General features: G+C 63.4%; 1 protein-coding gene across 12 annotated transcripts in view; it reads right to left on the reverse strand.

The window, feature by feature from the left end:
• The window catches only part of ADAP1 (ArfGAP with dual PH domains 1), a 42035-nt gene that overhangs the window by 6468 nt on the left and 15806 nt on the right, over nt 1–19761 (reverse strand). For 11 of the 12 annotated variants that reach the window (XM_086376887.1, XM_086376889.1, XM_086376883.1 and 8 more), the window contains 3 exons: nt 12157–12287; nt 5663–5754; nt 3657–3739 (listed from right to left, as the gene is read on the reverse strand). In XM_086376887.1, coding sequence (XP_086233013.1) covers nt 3657–3739; nt 5663–5751 — 172 coding nt within the window. In that variant the 5' untranslated portion in view covers nt 5752–5754; nt 12157–12287. Of the gene's footprint in view, nt 1–3656; nt 3740–5662; nt 5755–12156; nt 12288–16556; nt 16632–19761 lie in introns of those variants that run through there. The other variant, XM_086376886.1, reaches the window with a different exon arrangement.

Below are 19761 nucleotides of genomic sequence, written 5' to 3' on the forward strand. Positions count from 1 at the left end.
CACGGGGCGTTTCTCTGCGCTCCAGACATCTATAAAAAGGCGGCCTCCTGGCATTGGGGCCGCTGGCCCTCTCAGTCTGCAGTGCGACAGGCCAGGTGGGGCCCCCGCCCACCCCCCACGACTCGGAGAGCCCCTGCCGCCTTGGAGCCTGGGACAGGCCCACCCCCATGCCCTGCACACAGCACTGGTGCCCCGTGTGTGCCGGAGGACAGGGCCACCACCACGCCCCCAGCTCAAGCCTGGCACGTGTGCTGACTAAACGAGCGCTCCACCAGGGCGAGGCTCCCCCTTGCCGGCCTCCCCGACCCTGAGTCAGCTACAGAGAGCAGCGCCCGAGGAACAGCTCTTCTGCGAGGATGGTCCCAGCCAGCACCCTGTCCACACGAGACACGGCCAGCCAAACACGCACTCAGCGGTCTCGTGGCCCCACACGGGTCTCCAGGACCGTCCTGTGGTCACCCCTCTGCCGAGGATGCGGCTGAGGCCGGCAGGAGTCCTGTCCGAGGCCGCTGGCCAGCGAGCGTGCAGCTGCTGGCCAGGCCCACCAGGGGGCAGCAGCACCTCGGCCGGCCTGGGCTGGGGCATCCCTGCTGTGGCCCCGATGGAGCTCCAGCCGGTCACCCCAACCCCGCTGACCTGCCGCGGCCAGCCCAACGGGACGGGCCCCCAGGCCCAGCAGTGAGCCGCCAGGAGGCCTGGGTTTGGGTGTGTGGTGTGGCCACGGTGTTTCCGGGTGGGCACTCGCCAGCCTCCGATGCCCCCGGGGTCATGGGTGGCTCTCAGGCCACAGTTTGAAGCCCGCGGCCAAGCCACGCTCTCTCTGCACCCCTGCCCCGTGACGCAGGATGCAGCAGCCCAGGCCCTGCCACGGGCACCGCCACCCAGCACGCCCTGGGCTCCAAGCCGGGCCCCCGGCCACCCGCCCACCAGTAGGCCCAGCCCAGGGGCCCCGAGCAGCACCCACTCCCAGCCCACACTAGGGCCCCGGCTGCGTGCGGCATGACCATCTGCTCCCAAAAAGCTGGCCAGTGCCAGGGCAGAGGCCACAGGGTTCACTCAGCATTTACTGAGTGCCAGCTGCGTGCCCCACGCAGGGCCACTGGAGGAGCCGGGCTGCCCCCCGCTCAGCAGCCACCCCTCTCAGCAAGCCCTGTGCGGAGCAGCCAGGATGCGGGCAGGGGCTCTGGGCTCCAGTGCTGCCCACCCCAGGGATGACACACGGGAGCCAGCTCCCCGGCTGACCGTCCCCCGAGGGGACAAGCACTGTGCAGCCTCTCGTCGAGCTCAACACACACGTCCCCGCGGCCCTGGGGCCTCGGTCTCCGAGGGGCTGGACCTGTGACTCCGGGCATGCTGTGACAGGCGGCCCTCGAGACAACAGGGGCCCTGTTGCCTGTGAAAAGCGGCCTTTGAGGCTCGGTGCAGGCGGGGACGGTCTGGGGACAGAGCCAGGAGCAGCCGGGACCTGGGGTCAGCTGGCCGAGGGGCCTGTGGGCAGCGGGAGGCACGGCCTGGCCCAGGCACCCCGTATCTCTGCCACATTATCTCAGGGCAAGTGCCTCCCACACCCGGACCTTGGCCAAGAGCAGCATGGGGGCACCTACTGCCTCGCCTGCCGCCACAGCAGAGCCATCGAGCCGGGCTGGCGCCTGCGGTCCTGCCCACAGCCGCGGCCTCATGCTGGGGTCCCTGCCTGACGGGGGCACGTCAGCGTCCCAGGGAATGCCAACCGTGACCCGGGAAGTCACCCCTGTGCCTCTGTCCTCACGGGCACCTTGTCCATGGTGGCTTCTGGGCGGGATGATGCCCACCCCACCTCGCGCTCGGGTCCCTGGATCCTGGAACGTGCGGCATCCACCCGCTGCAGACCCCACACGCTGCCCATGCAGCTGCTCAGGTTGCCCGGCTCAGCCCATGCGCCCTCCCTCTGGGCCGCGGGCCCCCTTCCTGGCGGCCATGGGTGTGTCGGCCCCCCGTGCGTGGGAGAGGCCCCCGGGAACCCCGGCGCTCCTCGCAGGGGGCTGCACCTTGAGGAAGACAACCGGCCGGGGCAGCTGCTCCACCGCTCTGGACTGCAGGGAGGCGAGGGCTGGGGAGAGACAGGGGCACGGGGAGGTGTGGGTGGGGGCCGGGGGCAGGACACTGGGGGCTTCGGGCCTAGCCCCCTCCATGCGGCACAGTGCGGGCAGGGCTCCAGTCTCAGGGTCTCCGGCCAGCCAGGTGGGCAGCTGTGGGGAGCCGTGCCCTGGGTGTCCTTAGCCACCACTCTCTCCCCGGGAGACCTGGGGAGGCAGGCTTGGAAAGGGAAGCCCTACCGTGACCACAAGACAGGCTACTCAGGGCCACACTCAGGGCAGTGCTAGGCACCTCCCCACGGTACCCTGAGGGGGCTTTGCCCCAAGGGGGCTTGCAGAGGGCTCCCATGGGGTCCTGCACCCCCGGGACACTTCTGAGAATCTCAGGGCACCCAGAGCTCCACTGGGCGAGGGGGCTGGGGGACCACAGGCTTGGATTCTCAGGGCTCGAGGCGGTGGCATTTACACTCTGGGGGGTGCTGGCTTTGAAGAAAAGAGAAGAAAGCCTGGCCAGGGCTCACTGCCCTGAGCCCGGGGGCAGAGACGCAGCCTAGGCCAGGGCCTCCCTACTCGGGGCCGAGTGCTCGGAGAAAGGGGGGTGGCCTCCCGCAGAGGAGCTGATGCCTGGTGGGAGCTGTCCCCCACGAGGCCCACACCGTGCCCAGCGCGCCTCCTGGCAGCCGGGGGAAGTGGGAGGCGAGGGTGTTCCCAGCCCAGGCGGGAAGTCTGGAGCTGCCGCAGGGAAGCCTCCTCTGGGGGGCTGCTGCCACCCGAGGCGGAACCAGGGGAAACGGGCCGCGTCCTCAGGGCACTGACCGCTGACTGAGCTCTGGGGTCAGGCTGGGCCTGGAGCCAGCGCCACTGCGAGCCCACCCTCCTGTCTGCCTGACGCCCGCTGGGCTGCACCCTCACAGCCAGAGATCCTGATGCAGGAACAGACGACACCCTGCCTCTGCCTCTGAACCGAGGCCACACGCCACACATTCCAGACCCCTGAGGGGTTTGTACCTGGGAGACGGGAGACGGGCTGTGGGGTGAGCGTCCCGGGGCCTCAGGCAGGACGAGTGTGAGTCCTGGGGCTGAACAGGGAGCTGCGCCCACGAGCTCGAGGCTCTCGGGCAGCTGAGTCAAGGCCACAAGCCAGTCCTGCAAGGGCCTGCCAGGCAGGAGCGGGGCGCACGCAGAGCCCCTCGGCCGACAGACTGTGTGGGGGCCGGGCCCCCGTCAAAGCAGCAGAAGCCCCTGTGCTGACCAAGCCCCCGGGGCCTGGCCCACCCTCTCCAGGCCCACCTGGGCCCCAGGCCTGTCCACACCCCTGCGGACAGCCCCACCCGCCCTGCGGGGGGCAAAGGCACAGCCCCCAGAGGGCCCTGGGCAGCCCCACCCTCGGGCAGGTTCAGGGCGGAGCTGTGAGCAGCTGTAGGGCCCTTGCGGCCAGGTCAGCCAGCCGGTGTTGAGGGCCGGTGGACAGACACGGGCCCAGACACTGAAGCGGCCGCCCAGGTTCCTTGGGGCCCTGCTCCAGCTCTGGGGGGTGGGGGCGGGGGGCGGGGGCGGACGCCCAGCTGCGGGCAGCCTCACCTGCAGAGTAGGGCTCCTGCCGCTCGGGGTGGGCGAACTCCTGCCGCTCATACTTGGCCCGGATCCACTGCTCCCGCAGGAGTCTGAGAAGAGAGGGCACGTGCTGGGTGACACTGGCCAGAGCTGCCCAGGTGAACTTCTGACAAGCAGGCGGGCCAGGCTCACCCACTGAGGGGGGCACCCCAGGCCATGGCTGCCAGGAGCAGGGGTCCCAGCCCGCCCCACTCACATGGGAAGCAGGAGGGGCCAGCTTCCAACAGAGGCCAAACGGGGTGCTGGCCTGACCTCCCCCAAACCCGAGGTCAGGCACCAGGGACACGGGAAGGGAGCTGGGTCCCCAGCCGCTCTGGGTCACGGGCCTGCTGCTACAACTGACCGCCTCCCTGGGACCTGATCCTCCCTTTCCCCAGACGGCAGGGGGCGGGGAGGGCCCCGGGTCCAGAGACCCCACTCGGGCCAGACTCTGGCCTCCTGACTCACCACCTATTTCATCCCAATGGCACCCCAGAGCCTTTGCCTGTGGGAGGCTGCTGCAGCCCCTCCACTAAGTGGATATAGCTGGAGGTGCACTCCACACCAAACACGGGCATTCACACGCCCCGTGCACCCCTGCACGGCACTCCACAGTGCACATGGGCATCCACACTCCCTCCACTGCTGCGTGGCCTCCATGGTGAGCTCAGCTGTCAGCCCCCATACCCTCCTGGTCTCATGGCTGCCTGGTCAGGTTCCCTTGTTGATACCAGCCCAGTGAGGGGCCTCTCCCAGGACCCATCCCTCCCGGCAGACCCAAGCACCTGCGTCTGGGGAATGGAGTGGGCTCGGCTCCTGTGAGCCTGCACCCAGTAGAGGTTTCCCGAAAGTGGGGCCCACTGGGATTCAGAGCACCCTCCCGCTGGGGCCGCCAGGTCAGCCGAGAGGCCTTGACCACACGGCCCTGCCGGGGCACCTTGCAGGGACCAGGCCCGTGGGACTCTGTCCGTGGCGCCGGCTCAGTGGGGACGCAGCCATGCGTGCAGGTGGGCTGACCGCAGGAGAGCTGCTGACCTGCAGACTCACAGCCGGGCAGAGCGGCCGGGTCGGGGGCGCCAGGAGGGGCGGGGCCGAGCAAGGGGCCCTGCCCACGAGGGCTTGAAGGGCTGGACGCGGTGTGCAGAGTGAGGTCAGCCCCTGGCTCCCCACCTGTCAAGCGGGGTCTGAACTGGTGGTGCTGAACACCCGCCTCAGGTGGGTCACCGCTCCCAAGCCTGCTGTGGCAGCCAGCAGCCCCCTCATCTCCCAGCCCTCATCTGCGCAGAGCTAGGAACACACGAGCCCTGCATGCAGCCCGGGTCCCGGTGTCGCGGGCAGGGTCCCCGGGGTGTGGGGTTCACCAAGTGAGTCGGGGCGATAGCACTGAGCACCAAGGAGGAGGTGCCGCCCAGGGGTGGGGCCGGACGCGGGGGCCTGGGCTGAGGGCAGGCTGCGGCCCTGCCGTCCATCCCAAGAGAGGGACAGTCCAAGAGGAGCCTCGTCACAGGGCCTTCCTCTCCAAGCTGGTGCAGAGCCCGACATGGGGGCCTCCCCCAGGGGCTGGGGTCCCAACCTCACCCCAAACACCTCCCCTGACCTCCGGAACCTTTGGGAACCCAGTGGAGCCCAGGAGTGCCCACGGGGTGGGCAGACAGGGAACCTGAGGCTCAGAGAGGTTGGTGACTAGGATCGTGTGGGGTCATGCCCCTGACCCTCCCCGTGTCCATGTCCTGGGCACCGAGCCAGGTGGGCCGCATGCAGGAGCGGCCGCCCAGCAAGCCCTCCAGACGGCCGGAGGTGCCACAAGGACCCCTGGACCCAGGCTGAGGTTCCCGCGGGGACCTGTACCGCCCGGGAGCCCAGGCCAGCTGTCCCCACCCTGCCCGCCACCGCCACCACGCCAGGAACCAAAATGAAGCGGGAGGCGCCTGGATAGGGCTCCTGGACACAGGCCGGCGCGGAGCAGCGGCGCGGACGGGCCCCTGTGTACTCACGGGCAGTCGGAGGCCGAGGGCCGGTAGTAGAAGGGGGGCACTCTGGACTCGAACGTGGCTCTGGCGATGGCGTTCCCACGGGAGGCCATGAACTGCAAGAGAGACGGTGTCAGGGCCCCGAGCCACAGCTGACCTGGGGCAGGGGGGCTGGCCACGGGGTGGGGGAGCTGGGCACTGCCCTTCCCCGCGGGCGGTGGGGCCCCGGCCCCCCAGAAAGGGCCCCTCAGGTGGGAGGCCCCGCCCCCGCCCCACATCTGATCCCACGGGTCCCGGGGCACAGAGGCCAGACCAGCCCGGAAGCCCACGTCCTGTGAGGCGGCCAGGCTGCAGAGACCAGGCAGGGCACTGCAAGCAGAGAACGAGCCTGCGGGATGCAGACAGGGTGCCCTGTGGGGTGGGGGCGACGGGGGTCTTTGGAGCAGCCGGTGTGCGGGGAGTCTGGGCATGGAAATAGCACGAGCGAAGGCCCTGAGGTGGAGTGAGCTGGGTGAGCCAGAGGGGAAGCCCTTGGTGTTGGTGCGGGGGGCTTCCCGCAGGGCCTCAAGGGCCAGGGGTGGCACAGGTCCCCGGGGCTCCAAGCCCACCCTCTCAGTCAGGGCATCGAGGACCGTCCGGCCGAGGGTGCACAGGATGACCGGCAAGAGCCACAAAACGATGAGGCCCTTCAGCGAAGGCTGGGACCAACGTGGGGTCCTCAAAGCAGAGGCTTCTCCGCACAGAGCTCCCGCCTGGCCCAAGGCCGGCTGAGGACAGCAGCCGGACGTCATCGCTGAGGGCCAGCGGGGTGAGGGCCCTCAGGCTCCACAGAGAAGCCCCCGAGCACCCCCGGGAGCAGAGCAGACGCTGAACAGACACGCCAGCTCTGGGTGAGGGAGACAGAAAGCCGTCTCCTTATGTTGATCTACTTTTAGCAATTCTCAAAAAAGAAAACCAGGAATAGAATTTTCAAGAGCTAGAATGATTCTGAAGTTCACTTTAAAGCTAACAAGCAGAAGAAAATTGTGAGAAGGAAGACGCTTCCTAGCAGACATTAAAGCCTATTATAAAGCTACCGAGTCAAACTGTGCCAACAAGAAAACCTCACAGGTCCAGAAGCAGATCCAACGGGATCTAATGTCCAGTATCAACAGGTTTAGCAGGACGAGCTGGTACACAGAAGTGGTAACGTCTCAGATCGATGGGGGTTGATAACCAATGAGAAACTGGAAACCGTTGGAGAAGAGGGGGTATGCCTTTCAGCAAAACAAAACTCCAACTTCATGAGAGGCTGAATTTCCAAAGTTAAGCAATCAAAATAGTAGACGAAGGGAATTCCCTGGCAGTCCAGCTTCCAGTGGAGGGGGCAGTTTGATCCCTAGTTGGGGAACTAAGACCCTGTAGACCACGCGGAACAGCTAAAAAAGATGGATGAAAATCACAGGGTGATTTAAAACATGACTCAAGGGAAATATGGAAGGAAATCTTCAGGATTTGGGGTTGGGAATGGTTTCTTAGTGTGCCAAGTCGCTCTCACGTCCAACTCTGTGCGACCCCGTGGACCATACAGTCCGTGGAATTCTCCAAGCCAAAATACTGGAGTGGGTAGCCTTTCCCTTCTCCAGGGCATCGTCCCAACCCAGGGATCGAGCCCAGGTCTCCTGCATCGCAGGCGATTCTTTACCAGCTGAGCCGCCAGGGAAGCCCTTAGGTTTCTCTCAGGCTTCTTAAAGCTATCAGATAAGCCCAAGGTTTCTTAGAGGCGACAGCAAAACCACAAGGAACAAAAAAAAAAAAATCAACAGAAGTTCACCGGAACTTAAGACTCCTGTGCTTCTAAGGACCCCATCAGGAAAGGGAAAAGGGGTATGAGCCTTAAAAACACGAGGCTCCTGAGAAGCAGCCGTCCCAGGTCCTGAGACAGCCGAGGGCCGCGTTGCTGTGCAATGTCCCGGACGGGCGAATCCAGACAGGAGAGCCGCCCTGGGGTCTCAGGAAGGGGCTCCCCGAGCTGAGGACCACAGATGTGCTGGCAGCTGGAGGCGACGGCTGAACTGGATTGTGGACGTGCTTTATCTGCTTTTCGCAGCTGGGAGGCTGACGTACAGAGCTGGTTTCAGGCGTGAGACCTGGTGTTCTTGTTCGGGTCGTGGGACGCCGGTTACGGGGCTGGGGACCGTGCGCTGCCGTTCAGCCCGTGACTTATCTGTCCTAGGGTGGAATCGGCGCCTCAGTCTCCTGTTCCCCCAGCCCTGCCCTCCGGCAACCACCTGCCTGTCCCCGTGCCTGTCAGTCGGAGTCTTTTTCAGATTCCACAGGGGAGTGAGATCAGACTCGTCTTCCCGTGTCTGACAGGTTTCTCTTAGCATAAGACCCTCCAGGCCCACCCCTGTTGTTGCAGATTGTAAAATGCCACTCTTCTGGCTTAGGAATATTCCGTGGTATAAATACACATCTTCCTTATCAAGTCACCTGTAGACGCTCCCACATCTTGGCTATTATAACTCATGCTGCAGGGAACACGTGAGTACATATATCCTTTTGATTAAAAATGTTCTAGTGGGATTGTACCCACCAGGCTGCTCTGTCCATGGAATTCTCCAGCCACAGTGGAGTGGGCAGCCGTTCCCTTCTGCAGGGAATCTCCCCGACCCAGGAATGAAGCGCTGTGGGTGTGTTCTTTGCCGCCTGAGCCACCAGGGGAGCCCTCATCCTGGTGGGGCTGCTGGATCATAAGGTAGGTGGGTGTCTTTTTCATTTTCTGAGGAAACTCCACGCCGTTCTCCACAGCGGCTGCACCAGTTCACATTCCCACCAGCAGTGCAGAAGGCGCTCTTTTCTCCACATTTGTTATTTATAGAATCTTTTTTTCTTGGCCACGTGGCACGTGGGATCTCAGTAGTTCCCCTACCGGGGATGGAACCCACGGCCCCTGCCCTGGAAGCGTGGGGTCTTAACCGCTGGGCCGCCAGGCGAGCCCCCGTTATCCGCAGACTCTTAACAAAGGCCACTCCTGGCACCGTGAGGGGGCACCTCAGCACAGTCTGGATCAGCGTTTCTTTTTTTTGTTTTGATTTTTGGATCAGCGTTTCTACGCTGGCGCTGAGCGTCTTTTCATGCACCTGGTGATGAGCTGTGTGTCCTTAGAGACGCGTCTGTCCAGGTCCTCCGCCCGTTTCTAACTGGACACTTTCTGTTTTTTCTTTTTGATACTGAGTTGTATGAGTTCTCTGTACATTTTGTGCAATAGCCCTTAACACACGCATCATCTACAAACATCGCTACCATTCAGTAGGTGGGCTTTTCACTTTGTTGATAGTTTTCTTTTTGTGCAAAAGCATTTTCATTTGCTGCGGTCCCATCTGTTTATCTTTGCTCTTATAGCCTGCCTGAGGAGGCAGACCCAGAACAATATTGCTGAGACTGACAGCCAAGAGCTTGTGAACGGTTTGGGCTGTATGGTTTGGGGTCTTAAACATTTAGGTCTTTGATTCATTTTGACTCACTTTTTGTACACGGTGTGACCCGCGGTGTGGGCCGCCCAGTTCTCCCAGCACCTTTCATAGAAGAAGACTCTCCTTTCCCCACTGCACGTTCCTGCCTCCGGATTATTCACTTTTTAAAAATTCACTTTACTGAAGTCCAGGTGATCTACAGCACTGCACTGCTTTCTGACGCAGCGGTAAGGCACAGACGTGCCTGCATCTGTACTCTGCCGTTGAGCAGAGCCCCCAAGCGGCACGGCAGGACGGTGCTTAACACTCTGCGGCACTAGAGTGCACGTGCCGACCCCGGACCCCCACCCCTTCCCCAGCCCACTCCCTCCTGGCAGCCACAGCCTGTCCTCCACGCCCGTGAGCTCCTCTCGGTTTCGTAGAGATTCATTTGTGTCATATTGTAGATTCCGCCTGTAAGTGGTATCATACGGCATTCGTCTTTGTCTGACTTACTTTGCTTGGTAGGATAACCTCTAGGTTCGTCGATGTAGCTGTAAGTGGCGTTCTTTTATTCTATTTTAGGGCCAAGTAATATTCCAGCATATATATGTCCCACCGTGCTCACTTTAAAATGGATTTTATATGCATCGCCCCTCAATGATTTAAAAAATTATAGATAGCTCCTTAAAAATATAAACCATACTTTTTCATTTTAAAAATACCATTTCAACATGAAAGTTAAAACACAACCCACAGAACGAGAAGAATTACTTGCAAACACTAAATCTGTTCGCAGGGTTTTGTGTCCAGAATCTAAAGCGCTTAGTGATCACATCTCCTGACTCAGTAATCAAAAGACAATCTGTTTTTAAAGTGGGCAAAGGATCTGAATGAACATTGCTCCAAAGAAGATGCACAGATGGCCAGGAAGCACATGAGCAGCACTCAGCATCACTGATCCCCAGGGAGGTGGGGCCGACACCGCGAGGAGACGCCCGCACGCCCGAGGAGGGCTGAGGCCAGACCGAGCCGCGGAGGGGCTGCAGTCCTCGCGTGCTGCCGGCAGGCTGGGGCGCTGTGGTGGGCAGAGCCCGCCGACCCTCAGACGTCAGGCGGTCACCCCGAGGCCTGGGAAAACAAGACGAGCCAGGCGTGCAGCTGGTGAGGGGCGGACAAGCTGTGGCCCCCACGCGACCGCGTGACCTCGCGGTGACAAGTCAAGTGCTGACGCCCCGACAGCAGGGATGAGTCTAGAAATCAATGCTCAGCGAGAAGAGGGAGGGGGCCTGGAACCACACGGTGAAGCCACCGACACGAAGCACCCAGAGCAGACAGGCCCGCCGCGGGGAGGCAGGGCCCCTCTCTCGGCGGGCCCAGGACGGGGGCCGGCAGGGGCCCCAGTGGGTGCGGGCTCATTTGAGGATATGAAAACCTTCTCAAATTAGATCATGGCGGTGGTCACACAGCCCTGAGAATTCACGAAAGCCACCAAACCGTAGACTAGAAGGGCGAGGGGCGCGGTGTGTGAGCAGCAAAGATCAGGCTGCTCCGAGTAAAAATAACTGAGGGCAACGCAGGCCTATCTCGGTGTGCAGTAAACCCTGAAACCACAAAGGCAAGGCTGATAAACTTGATCACTTCAAAATCTGAAAGTTTCCACCGTGAAAACCACCACGAGCAAAGTCAGGACAACCTGCGAGAAACGTCTTCACTGTCTCTGAGGGCCGCGAACCCGCCTCTGTGAAACCCCGACAAAGGAAGCAGCCCACGCCAGTGACAGCAGGGGGCCAGCCCAGAGCCCGGAGGTCACACCTGGTTCTGCAACGGCCCCCAAGGTGGGGAAGGGCAGGGAAGGGCCTGCGGCGTGGCCAGGAGGGGAAGCCTGGCAGAATCCTGGAAGTTACAGTCAGAGCCTTCCGACGTCCCCTCCAGGAACGGAGGCCGCCTTGCTGCCCCGGTGGCCCAGGGGTTGTCTGGGAAGGACACCCCCGCAGCGAGCCTCGGCAGGGCTCCCGCACTCCCAGAGCTGTGCACGCCCCCATGACCGGGTCCGGCCGCACGGTGGGTGTCACCGGCCTCACAAGGGGGAAGGACGCGGGCGGGGGCTCAGGCCCGGGACAGGGGTGGAGCAGAGGGCCGGGTTCCACCTGAAGTGATGGGAAAGCTCTAGAGCTGACGACGGGACAGCTTGGCTGAAGTGCACTTAAAAGAGCAGCTGTGCGGCGTGCGAGTCGTGTTTCAGTAAAGCTTCTTTAAAGCATGTGCTATAGAGAAATAAAGTTCAGGGAAAACCATGAAACGAGACGCACAGACCAGGGCCCTGTGCCCGGCTCTCCGCACCCTGGGCCTCCCGGGCCGGGCTGGCCCAGGACTCGGGGCGGGGGTCCAGCACCCTGCAGGCCCAGCCCTGCCGGCCCCTCGAGGTCGCGACGGGAGCGGAGGAGCAGAGAGCAGAAGGGGCTGGAGCCCCTCATCCCGGACCCCACTCGCTCCTCACCCCCAGCCCAGCGCGGCCCAGCCTCTCTGGGGCCTCCCTGCCCCTCCCTCCTCACGAGGTGCACGTGCTGCGGGCTTGTGTCAGTGCGGCCTCGCCCTCCGGTCTGGGGTGGGGGTGCTGCCAGCCATGCGGTGTGTCCGTGTGCACCGGGCGGCCTGGCTAGGGTACCTGCGGAGTCTGAGTTGGCACGGAGGCCGGGGTGGGCCCGGGACTCTGTGGGTGGACAGCAGGTGAAGGGCTTGACTTCTGTCACCTTCTGCAACTCTGTGTAAGTTACCCATGAAACCCTGACAACAAGGGCCTATGTGGGTTCCCAGGGCACCAGGCAGGTAGGGGCCTGCCCGGGCCAGGCTGCGGGCTGGGTCTGAGGCCGCCGTGGCTGCGGGCAGGCCCCCCAGGCAGCCGGCTGGGTCTGAGGCCGCCGTGACAGTAGGCAGGCCCGCCATGGCAGTGGGCAGGCCCCCCTGGCACCCAGCTGGGTCTGAGGCCGCCGTGGCAGCGGGCAGGCCCCCCCCGGCACCCGGCTGGGTCTGAGGCCGCCGTGGCAGCGGGCACCCCCCGCCCCGGCACCCGGCCGGCCATACCTCCACTTGCACATCCTCCCAGGTGTCCAGGCGCACGGACTTGACCTTGCTGACATGGGGGATGTTCCGGTGAATCCCAGAGCAGCTCAGACAGATGAACACCCCCAGGGTGTATGAGGCCCAGTCAGGATCTGCAAGACAAGGCCAGACGTCAGGGGGGTCTCCCCGAGACTGGGCGCTGGACCACGGCCCACAGGCCTGCACGCCCACCCTCCTTCCTGGGCTTCATTTCCTCACTGGAGCGATGGGAGGAGGACGGGACACCAAGTTCACGGGGTCTGAGGGCCCCAAGCAGGGGTCCCGGCCACCCCCACAGAGGACCAGCCCCCCGTCGTCCCAGGAACCCCCCGTCACGCTAGCTCCCCCGAGGGCCTCAGGGGAGAGACTGGAAGCCGGGAGCCGGGGCTCCGCCCCAGACTCTCAGCGCAGGTGGCACACGGAACAGACAAGCTTCAGGAGGAAGACTGCCGTGTCTCTACGAGGGACCTCAACCTGGCCTCTGCAGACTCTCCACTGGGGGCTGGGGGGCTGGGGCACAGCCACACCCTGACCCCTAATAAGGGCCTCTGGCCACTGACAGGACAGTGGCTGTGGGAGGAGGCTCCTGCTGCAGCTGGGGCAACAGGCTGGGGGGAAGTGCCCGGCCCAAGGACAGGGTCTGGCTCTCTGAGGCCACCAGGAGCCCCGCCCTGGCCTCCCCCTGCACATCGGCGGGTCCCAAGCAGAGCCGGCGCGGGGGCGGCCTGGACCCGAGGCCTCAGCCAGCTCGGAAGGGCTGTGAGCAGGGCCCCATCCTCCCCACACCCGCTGTCCACCCCCAGCTTCCTGGCCGCTGCCCACATCCCCCGGCTGCACCTCTGACTGCAGGGCCCACAGACATCACGTCAGTTCTCTGGGTGGAACCCCAGGGGCTTCTCCAGCCGGAGGGTGGCGCCCCGGGCATGGCCCCTGGGCCACTAGGCCCCGCTCAGCTGTGCCCCCCAGGCCTCTGTGACCACCCGCTGGCCCCCAAACAGACGCTGGGAGGGGGCGTCAGGGACACGTCCCACCCCACGGCCCCCACCATGACCTGGGAAGGTGCTCTGGCGGCAAGAGCCTGCCCACGGACAGGACCAGGCTTCCGAGGTCCTGGGCCCCTCGGTGCATGGGGACCCTGGGACCAGACACGGCAGGCTTGGGGAGGGAGCAGAACGCCCGGCTCCTGGCTCTGAGCCTCCCGGGAGCAGTGGGAGGGGCACTGCGTGTCAGGGAGCCCCAGACGCCCGCCAGAGCCGAGGCTCCTGGACAGAAGGGCCCTGCCGGTGACTGCTCTCCATAGGCTTGTGGGACCTCAAAGAACACCTATCTGCAGAAGCGCTCCCCGCGAGCCTCACCCAGCTGCCGCCAAGGACCCAGGAAAGCGCCTGCCCAGGGCCCTGAGCAGGCTGCACCCAGCGCCCGGCCCACCCTGCATGGCCACCGTGCCCCCCACCCTTCCAGGAGCACGCCCTCTGTGCCAAAGCGCGGCCCCTGCAGGAAATGAGGAAGCTGGGATGGAGGCCAGCAGGCCCGCGGGCGAGGCGCACCGGGGCCCTCGTGGGGAGCCCACGTCCTCTGAGAAGGAACCCTCGTGCACCGGGGCGGGGACGAGGTGGGGGCCTGGGCACAGGGCACGGCGAGGGCCACAGCTCCCTCCTGGGCACCCGCCCTGGCCTCCCTCTGGGACCCGGCCCAGCAGAACTCACGGCCCTGCAGCTCCATCACACCCGCCCCAGAGCCTTTCGGGGTGACGGCCTTTCGGGGTGACGGTGGCTACTTCTTCCACACGCAAAAGGGCTCCCTTTAGCCTCTGACTATCACCCAAGAAAGGTGTTGCTTGTGCGTCGACAGCCCCAGCCCCATCCCAGCAGAGAAGCAGGAAGGTCGGGCCTGAAGGGCCGGTGGCTCCTGCGTCCTCCCGGATGGGCATCCAGTGGCCGGGCCTGGAGGAGCACCCGCAGGCGCGTTCCGGCCTCCCCCAGACTCTCACACCCGCTCGGGATGCAGAGCCAGCCGCTGGGGTCCTGGGGTCCGCAGCCTCCTCACCCTCACTGGCCACGACTGGCCACGTTGCCAGGCTGCAGCCCCGCGGTCAAACCAGCTACACAGGACAAGGGAACAAAGCCCAGGGAGCTGTAAGCAGGGCCTGAGGTCACACAGCAGCGGGCGGCTGGCCCAGGTCTCCCAGAAACACCTTCCTGGTTCAGAGCGGGCGGGTGCCAGGAGGCTACACTAGCTGGCGTCCACAGGGGCCCCTGCCCAGCGGCCAGGCTGCGAGGAAGCCTGTCCTCATCTCGGGAGCAGACGGCTCCTGCCTCCTCCTGCCTGGGCAGCGCCGGGGCAGGGAGATGGTTTCGAGTAAGTTGGAGGCAGGGGCGTCTCGGCCGGCAGCCTCCACACTGCAGCCTGTGGAGCACACAGTCTGCCTGCGGGAGTGCCCCTCTGTGTGCCCCCACCTCTGGGCGAAGAGGCAGCGGCCACCCCTGCCCCGGGGCCCACAGCACGGGCACTCGAGTCAGCCGCTGGCCGGATGCATGCCTGTCTGCCCTCTGCCCTGCAAAAGGCTTCAAATCCTCCAGGCAGCAGCAGGGCGTCCCTGGAGGGCCCGGGAAGGCGCTCCAATCAAGTGATTTAAAGAAGGGTTCAGACCCTGGGGGGAGCATTCTGGGGGTGACTGAACAGCAGTCTAAGGCCTCAGGGGTCAGAAGAGTGACTGCCCCAGCCCTCCAAAGCCACAAGAACAGGAAGTGGGGCTGCGCGGGTGTGAGGCTATTCAGGGGAGCCGGCACCCTGCAGCCCCTCTGGGGATAACTGATGACCACTTCCGGTCCGTCTGGGCGTCTGAGCTTCAGCAGATCAGCAAGTCACTCGCCCACCCCTTCCCTCCTCCTGGAAGCAGCTTCTCAGCACAGTCTCCTGGGGGGGCTCGATGCCCACCTTGCGGCCAAAAGCCCCAGGTGGGGGGTAGGGGCGGTTGGGGGAGGGGAGACCTTTGGCTCCCGGGGGCCATTTGTGCCCCCAGGGCCCCAGGTGGAGGGCACCGAGCAGGAGAGCCGGTCAGGCGCCCCCCACGCCAGCACCAGGAGAGGCGCGGGAGCTGGGGTGTGCACGTCTGCGAGAGCCTCACCCTGAGCCCAGGGCCCCAGGGCGGAGGGCGCGGGGCGGGAGAGGGCCCCACGCTGGGCCCGGCTTTACTCTGGGGGGCACGCCCCGGCCCTGCCCCAAGGGCAAGGGGCTGCCCTGCCCCTCTGTGCACCCAGAACGTGGGGACTCCCTTCCCAACGGCCTGGACTCAGCCGCCAGGACCTGTGTCCCCAGCAGAGGCCGTGGGTCAGCAGCTCTGGCCAAGGGCACAGCCAGCGTTGCCGGAGCGCAGGGCCCCGTGGCAGAGGGGTCAGGGCTGCCCCACACTTCTCCGGGCTCCTGCACAGGGGTGACCAGACCCGTGGGCCAGGCAGACTCTGCCCCAGGCCGCCAGCTCCGCACCCGCCTCTCCTGCCCCCCAGCTGCCCCACCTGCCCTGCCTTCTCCTAGGACACTCCGCGTGACTCAGCTTCCTGGCTCTTCCAGGGCAGGTGAGACATGTCCTGGGGCTGAGGCGGGAGGAGCAGGTGTGCCCCTTGCTGAGCCCGCTGGGGGGCCCGGCAAGGCTGAGGGCTGCAGCGGGGAGGGCTGAGCTCTGGGCAGAGGCCCAAGGGGCACCAAGGCGGGGGATGGGCGCTGGCCTCGGGGCCCAGTGCCCACGCCCATTGCAGGCGCCCCCTGCTGAGCTGCCCCCCACGCATCCAGCACCACTGGGGTGTCCACCCTCACCTCCCGCTGGAGCCCGAGCTCTGGGGGGTGGTTGCTCCATCACTAAAGATGGCGCTGCACACAGCGGGCACTCAGTGCCTGTCTGTGGCCACACGTTCTCTCCTCCCGCCCAGTCCCCGGAGAGGCAAGCGCCCGGGCCTGGCATGGCCTCCCCGCCGGGCCCCACTGCCTTCTCTCTCGGATCGCTCCCAGCAGCGGCCAGACCCAGTGGTCAGAGCCCCTCTCGAGCCCGAGGGCCTCCTCGCCTCCCAGAAGCACCTCCACGTGCCCTCTGAGACCCTGGCCCCCTGGAGCAGGCACCGCCGCGGGTCCCCTGCCCACAGTCCCCTGCAGGCTACGCACACCCCACCAGGGGCCCTCCAGCTTCTCATCTGGCCTCTTGGCCCTAAGATCTGAGCTCAACGCAGGCGGTGGTCACGCAACCAGGGAACGTTCTAAAGGCCGTGAATTCTCTTTCCATGGTCAGCTCTGCCTCACGTGAGTGTCGCCGCAGCAAAGGTGAAGGAGAGCAAACAGGGAAGCAGCTTTGGCCGTTCTGCCGCCCCGCCCTGCCCTCTCTGCTCCAGAACCTCCATGAGTGCCGGGCGTCTCCAGTCCAGTCTGCTGCCAGCACGCCCAGCGCCCGCTCGCCGCCCGCGTCCCCAGCGCACGGACGGCTCCCCCTCTTCCCGCAGCCCCTCCCGGCCCTTCTGCCCACACCCGAGCTGCCGGCACACCCAGCTCCTCAGGCTTCCCAGCGTCTCCAGGCTTTGACGGCCCCTCCCCACCACTCACTCCGCAGTGGCCTGCCTCCACCAGCTTCCCCGGCCGGGACCCTCCGCGCCTGCCACCCCGCCCCGCAGAGGCCCTCCTGTACCGCGGGCACCGCCGAGACCACGTGCTGGCGCTGGACACACGGCCTCTCCGCTTCCCCCGGCAACAAGCGAGGCTCGCGGGGCCCGGCGGGTTCCTGCTTCCAGAGGAGCTGCGCCCCCGTGACCAGGGGACCCTGGCAGCCACGGTACCACCTGTCCGCAGGTCACACCGCAGCAACAGCCTCCCCCAGTGAGCGCCCCAGGCCCAGCTGCACCCACACGCTCCCGTCACTGAGGCCGCTCACCCCCACCTGGGGGCCCTGTACTGACCACCGCCTGGCCAAGGCTCCACGGCCCCCCATTGCCCAATGCCGCCCACTCTCACCAAGGCCTGTGCCAGGGGGCCCACGGGCAGGGGAAGCCCAGCCCCAAAAGGCACGCTGGTTATCCTGGGGCCGCACACAGGCGGGGGCATCCGGCCCTCCATCAGAGCTTCCCCCCACGACTGAAGTGCCTCCACCGCTGCCTCCTCTGGGGATCCTGGTCACAGCGAGGGGGGCCCTGCTCCCTCCACAGGGCAGCTCCCACCGTCCCGGGCCCCACCAACTGGTGACCCCGAGTTGCCCCTCCATAACAGAGGGGCCCCCTTCCCCGTGGCCCCTCGAATGCTCTGCTGGCTGGGTCCCCATGAGGCATGCCCAGGGCTCACAGTGTCCTCCAGCTCCCCTCCCCCGGGCCCCCCAACACGGCTCAGGCTGCTTCCCACTGAACCCACCCCAGGCCGGCCCTTAGCTGAGGTGACCCCAAGCTCCCCCGCTGTCCCCAGAGCAGCCGCCCGCTCCCGGCAGCAGCCTCGACATGGCCTCCAACAGTCCAAAAGCTCATCCTCCACATCCCAGTGGCCGGCATCTTCCCTGACCTCCAGGAAGGAGGGGCTGCTGCACCCGCGGCCCATCTGGCCTCTGCACAGGGCCACCTGCCCACCTACCACCCCCATGAGAGCGCAGAGCTCAAGCGAGGCGCAGGGCAAGGCACCCCAACACTCACACATGGGCAGGGCAGCGCCAGCTGTGGGGCGGATCCAAGGTCAGCCGCAGCCAGCCCCTGGCTCTGGGTGGGGCTGCCGTGGGCCAGGCGAGGCTGGCACTCTGCTGGCCACCTCCAGGCCTACACGCTGTCCTGGACAGCCGTCATGGAGGGCCCATCCTGGACAAGATTCTAGGAAGCTGGTGGGGCAGGGAGCACCCGGAGTCTCTCCACCTGGAGAACCATGGTGCTGGCAGATTTGGACGACAGAACTGGTCCTGCACTCCAGAGCCTGCGGAAGCCTCACAGCTTCAAGGGGCGGTCTGCACATCAATGGCATCGGCTCCACTCAGCTTTAGCTCTGAGCACAGCAGTGGCTACCCACCCCAGAGTCTCCGTGTTATTAGATTCAAAGGGCTGGTGTTCCACAAAACACACGAGACGCACAAAGAAACCAGAGTGGGAACTGCAGCAGCATGCTCAGCAGAGCGCTGGGAGCTCAGGCCAGAGGCATCAGGCAAGAAAAAGAAGTGAGAGTCATCCAAGCTGGAAAGGAAGAAGTGAAAGTGGAGCCACCTCATTCGCCAACGGAGTGGCCTTATACAAAGGGAGATAGACAGACCCCACTGAAAAGCCACAAAGACTAGGAAATGAGTTAAGCAAAGGATTCAAAGTTCACACGCAGGAAATCAACTGAATGTACACACACGTTTGTACATATACACACACACGCTATATATATACACATACAACAACTTTAAAAGGAAACTACAAAAGTAATGCCATTTACATTTGCATCAAAAAGAATAAAGTACTTAAGAATTTTCTTAACCGAGGAGGAGAAAGACTTGTACAACGTAACAGTCCTGAAAGAATTTAAAGAAGAAATAAATAAAAGGAAACACATCATATGTCCATGGATTGGAAACTTCATGTTGTTAAAATGCCAACATTACCCCAAACGATCTAAAAAGTCAATGCGATATTTATCAAAATTCCAAAAATATTTTTTTTGCAGAAATAGAAAAACCCATACTAAAATTCATATGCAATCTGAAGGGACCTCCAAAGCTACAGTAATCAAATCATAATCAAAACATATTGGCATAAAAATAGGCAGAGACCAACAGAATAGAGAGCCCAGAAATAAGCCCTCACATATACGGTCAAATCATTTTTTGACAAAGGTGCCAAGATCAATGGGAAAAACTGTCCAAGAAACAGTGCTGGAACGTCGGCTATCCCGCGCAGATTAGACCCGGACCCTGACGCACACCACACGCGAAAATCAACTCAAAACCCATCAGGGACCTAAATGTGAGGCCGGAATAACAAAGCTCTGAGAAGAAAACACGGGAGGCCACCTTCATGACACTGGGTTTGAAAATGCTTTCTTGGATATGACACCGAAGGACAAACGCAAGAAAAGAAAAAAATAAGCAAACTGGATTTCATGAAAATTAGAAAAGCTTTGTTCTGGTCATCCATACGGCTTTGTGGAATCCTAGTTCCCTGACTAGGGCCTGGACCCTGGCCTCAGCAGTGAGAGCACTCAGTCCTAACCACTGGCCTGCCATGGAATTCCCTCACGAAAATATTTTAAATTTTGTGCATCAAAATATACTATCTACCAAGTAAAAAGCCAAACCACAGAAACACAGAAAATATTTGCAAATAATATATCTGATAAGGGATTAATGTCCAGAATATATAGAGAACTCCCCAAACTCAACAACAACGAAAAAACAACAATCCAATTTCTAAGTGGGCAAAGGATTTAAAAAGACATTTCTCCAAAGAAGATATATAAATGGCCAGGCAGCACATGAAAAGACCCTCAGCATGATGCATGATTAAGAACATGCAAATCAGGACTACAGTGAGACAGCACCTCACACCCAGGAGGGTGACTGCTGCCCCCAAACCAAAACGAGAGACGGCGGGGACGGGGAGA

This window comes from Bos grunniens, chromosome 25 (genome assembly GCF_055505025.1).
Source record: "Bos grunniens cultivar Pamir isolate PY7600 chromosome 25, Bosgru_T2T1.0, whole genome shotgun sequence".
In the NCBI taxonomy this organism is placed as follows: Eukaryota; Metazoa; Chordata; class Mammalia; order Artiodactyla; family Bovidae; genus Bos; species Bos grunniens.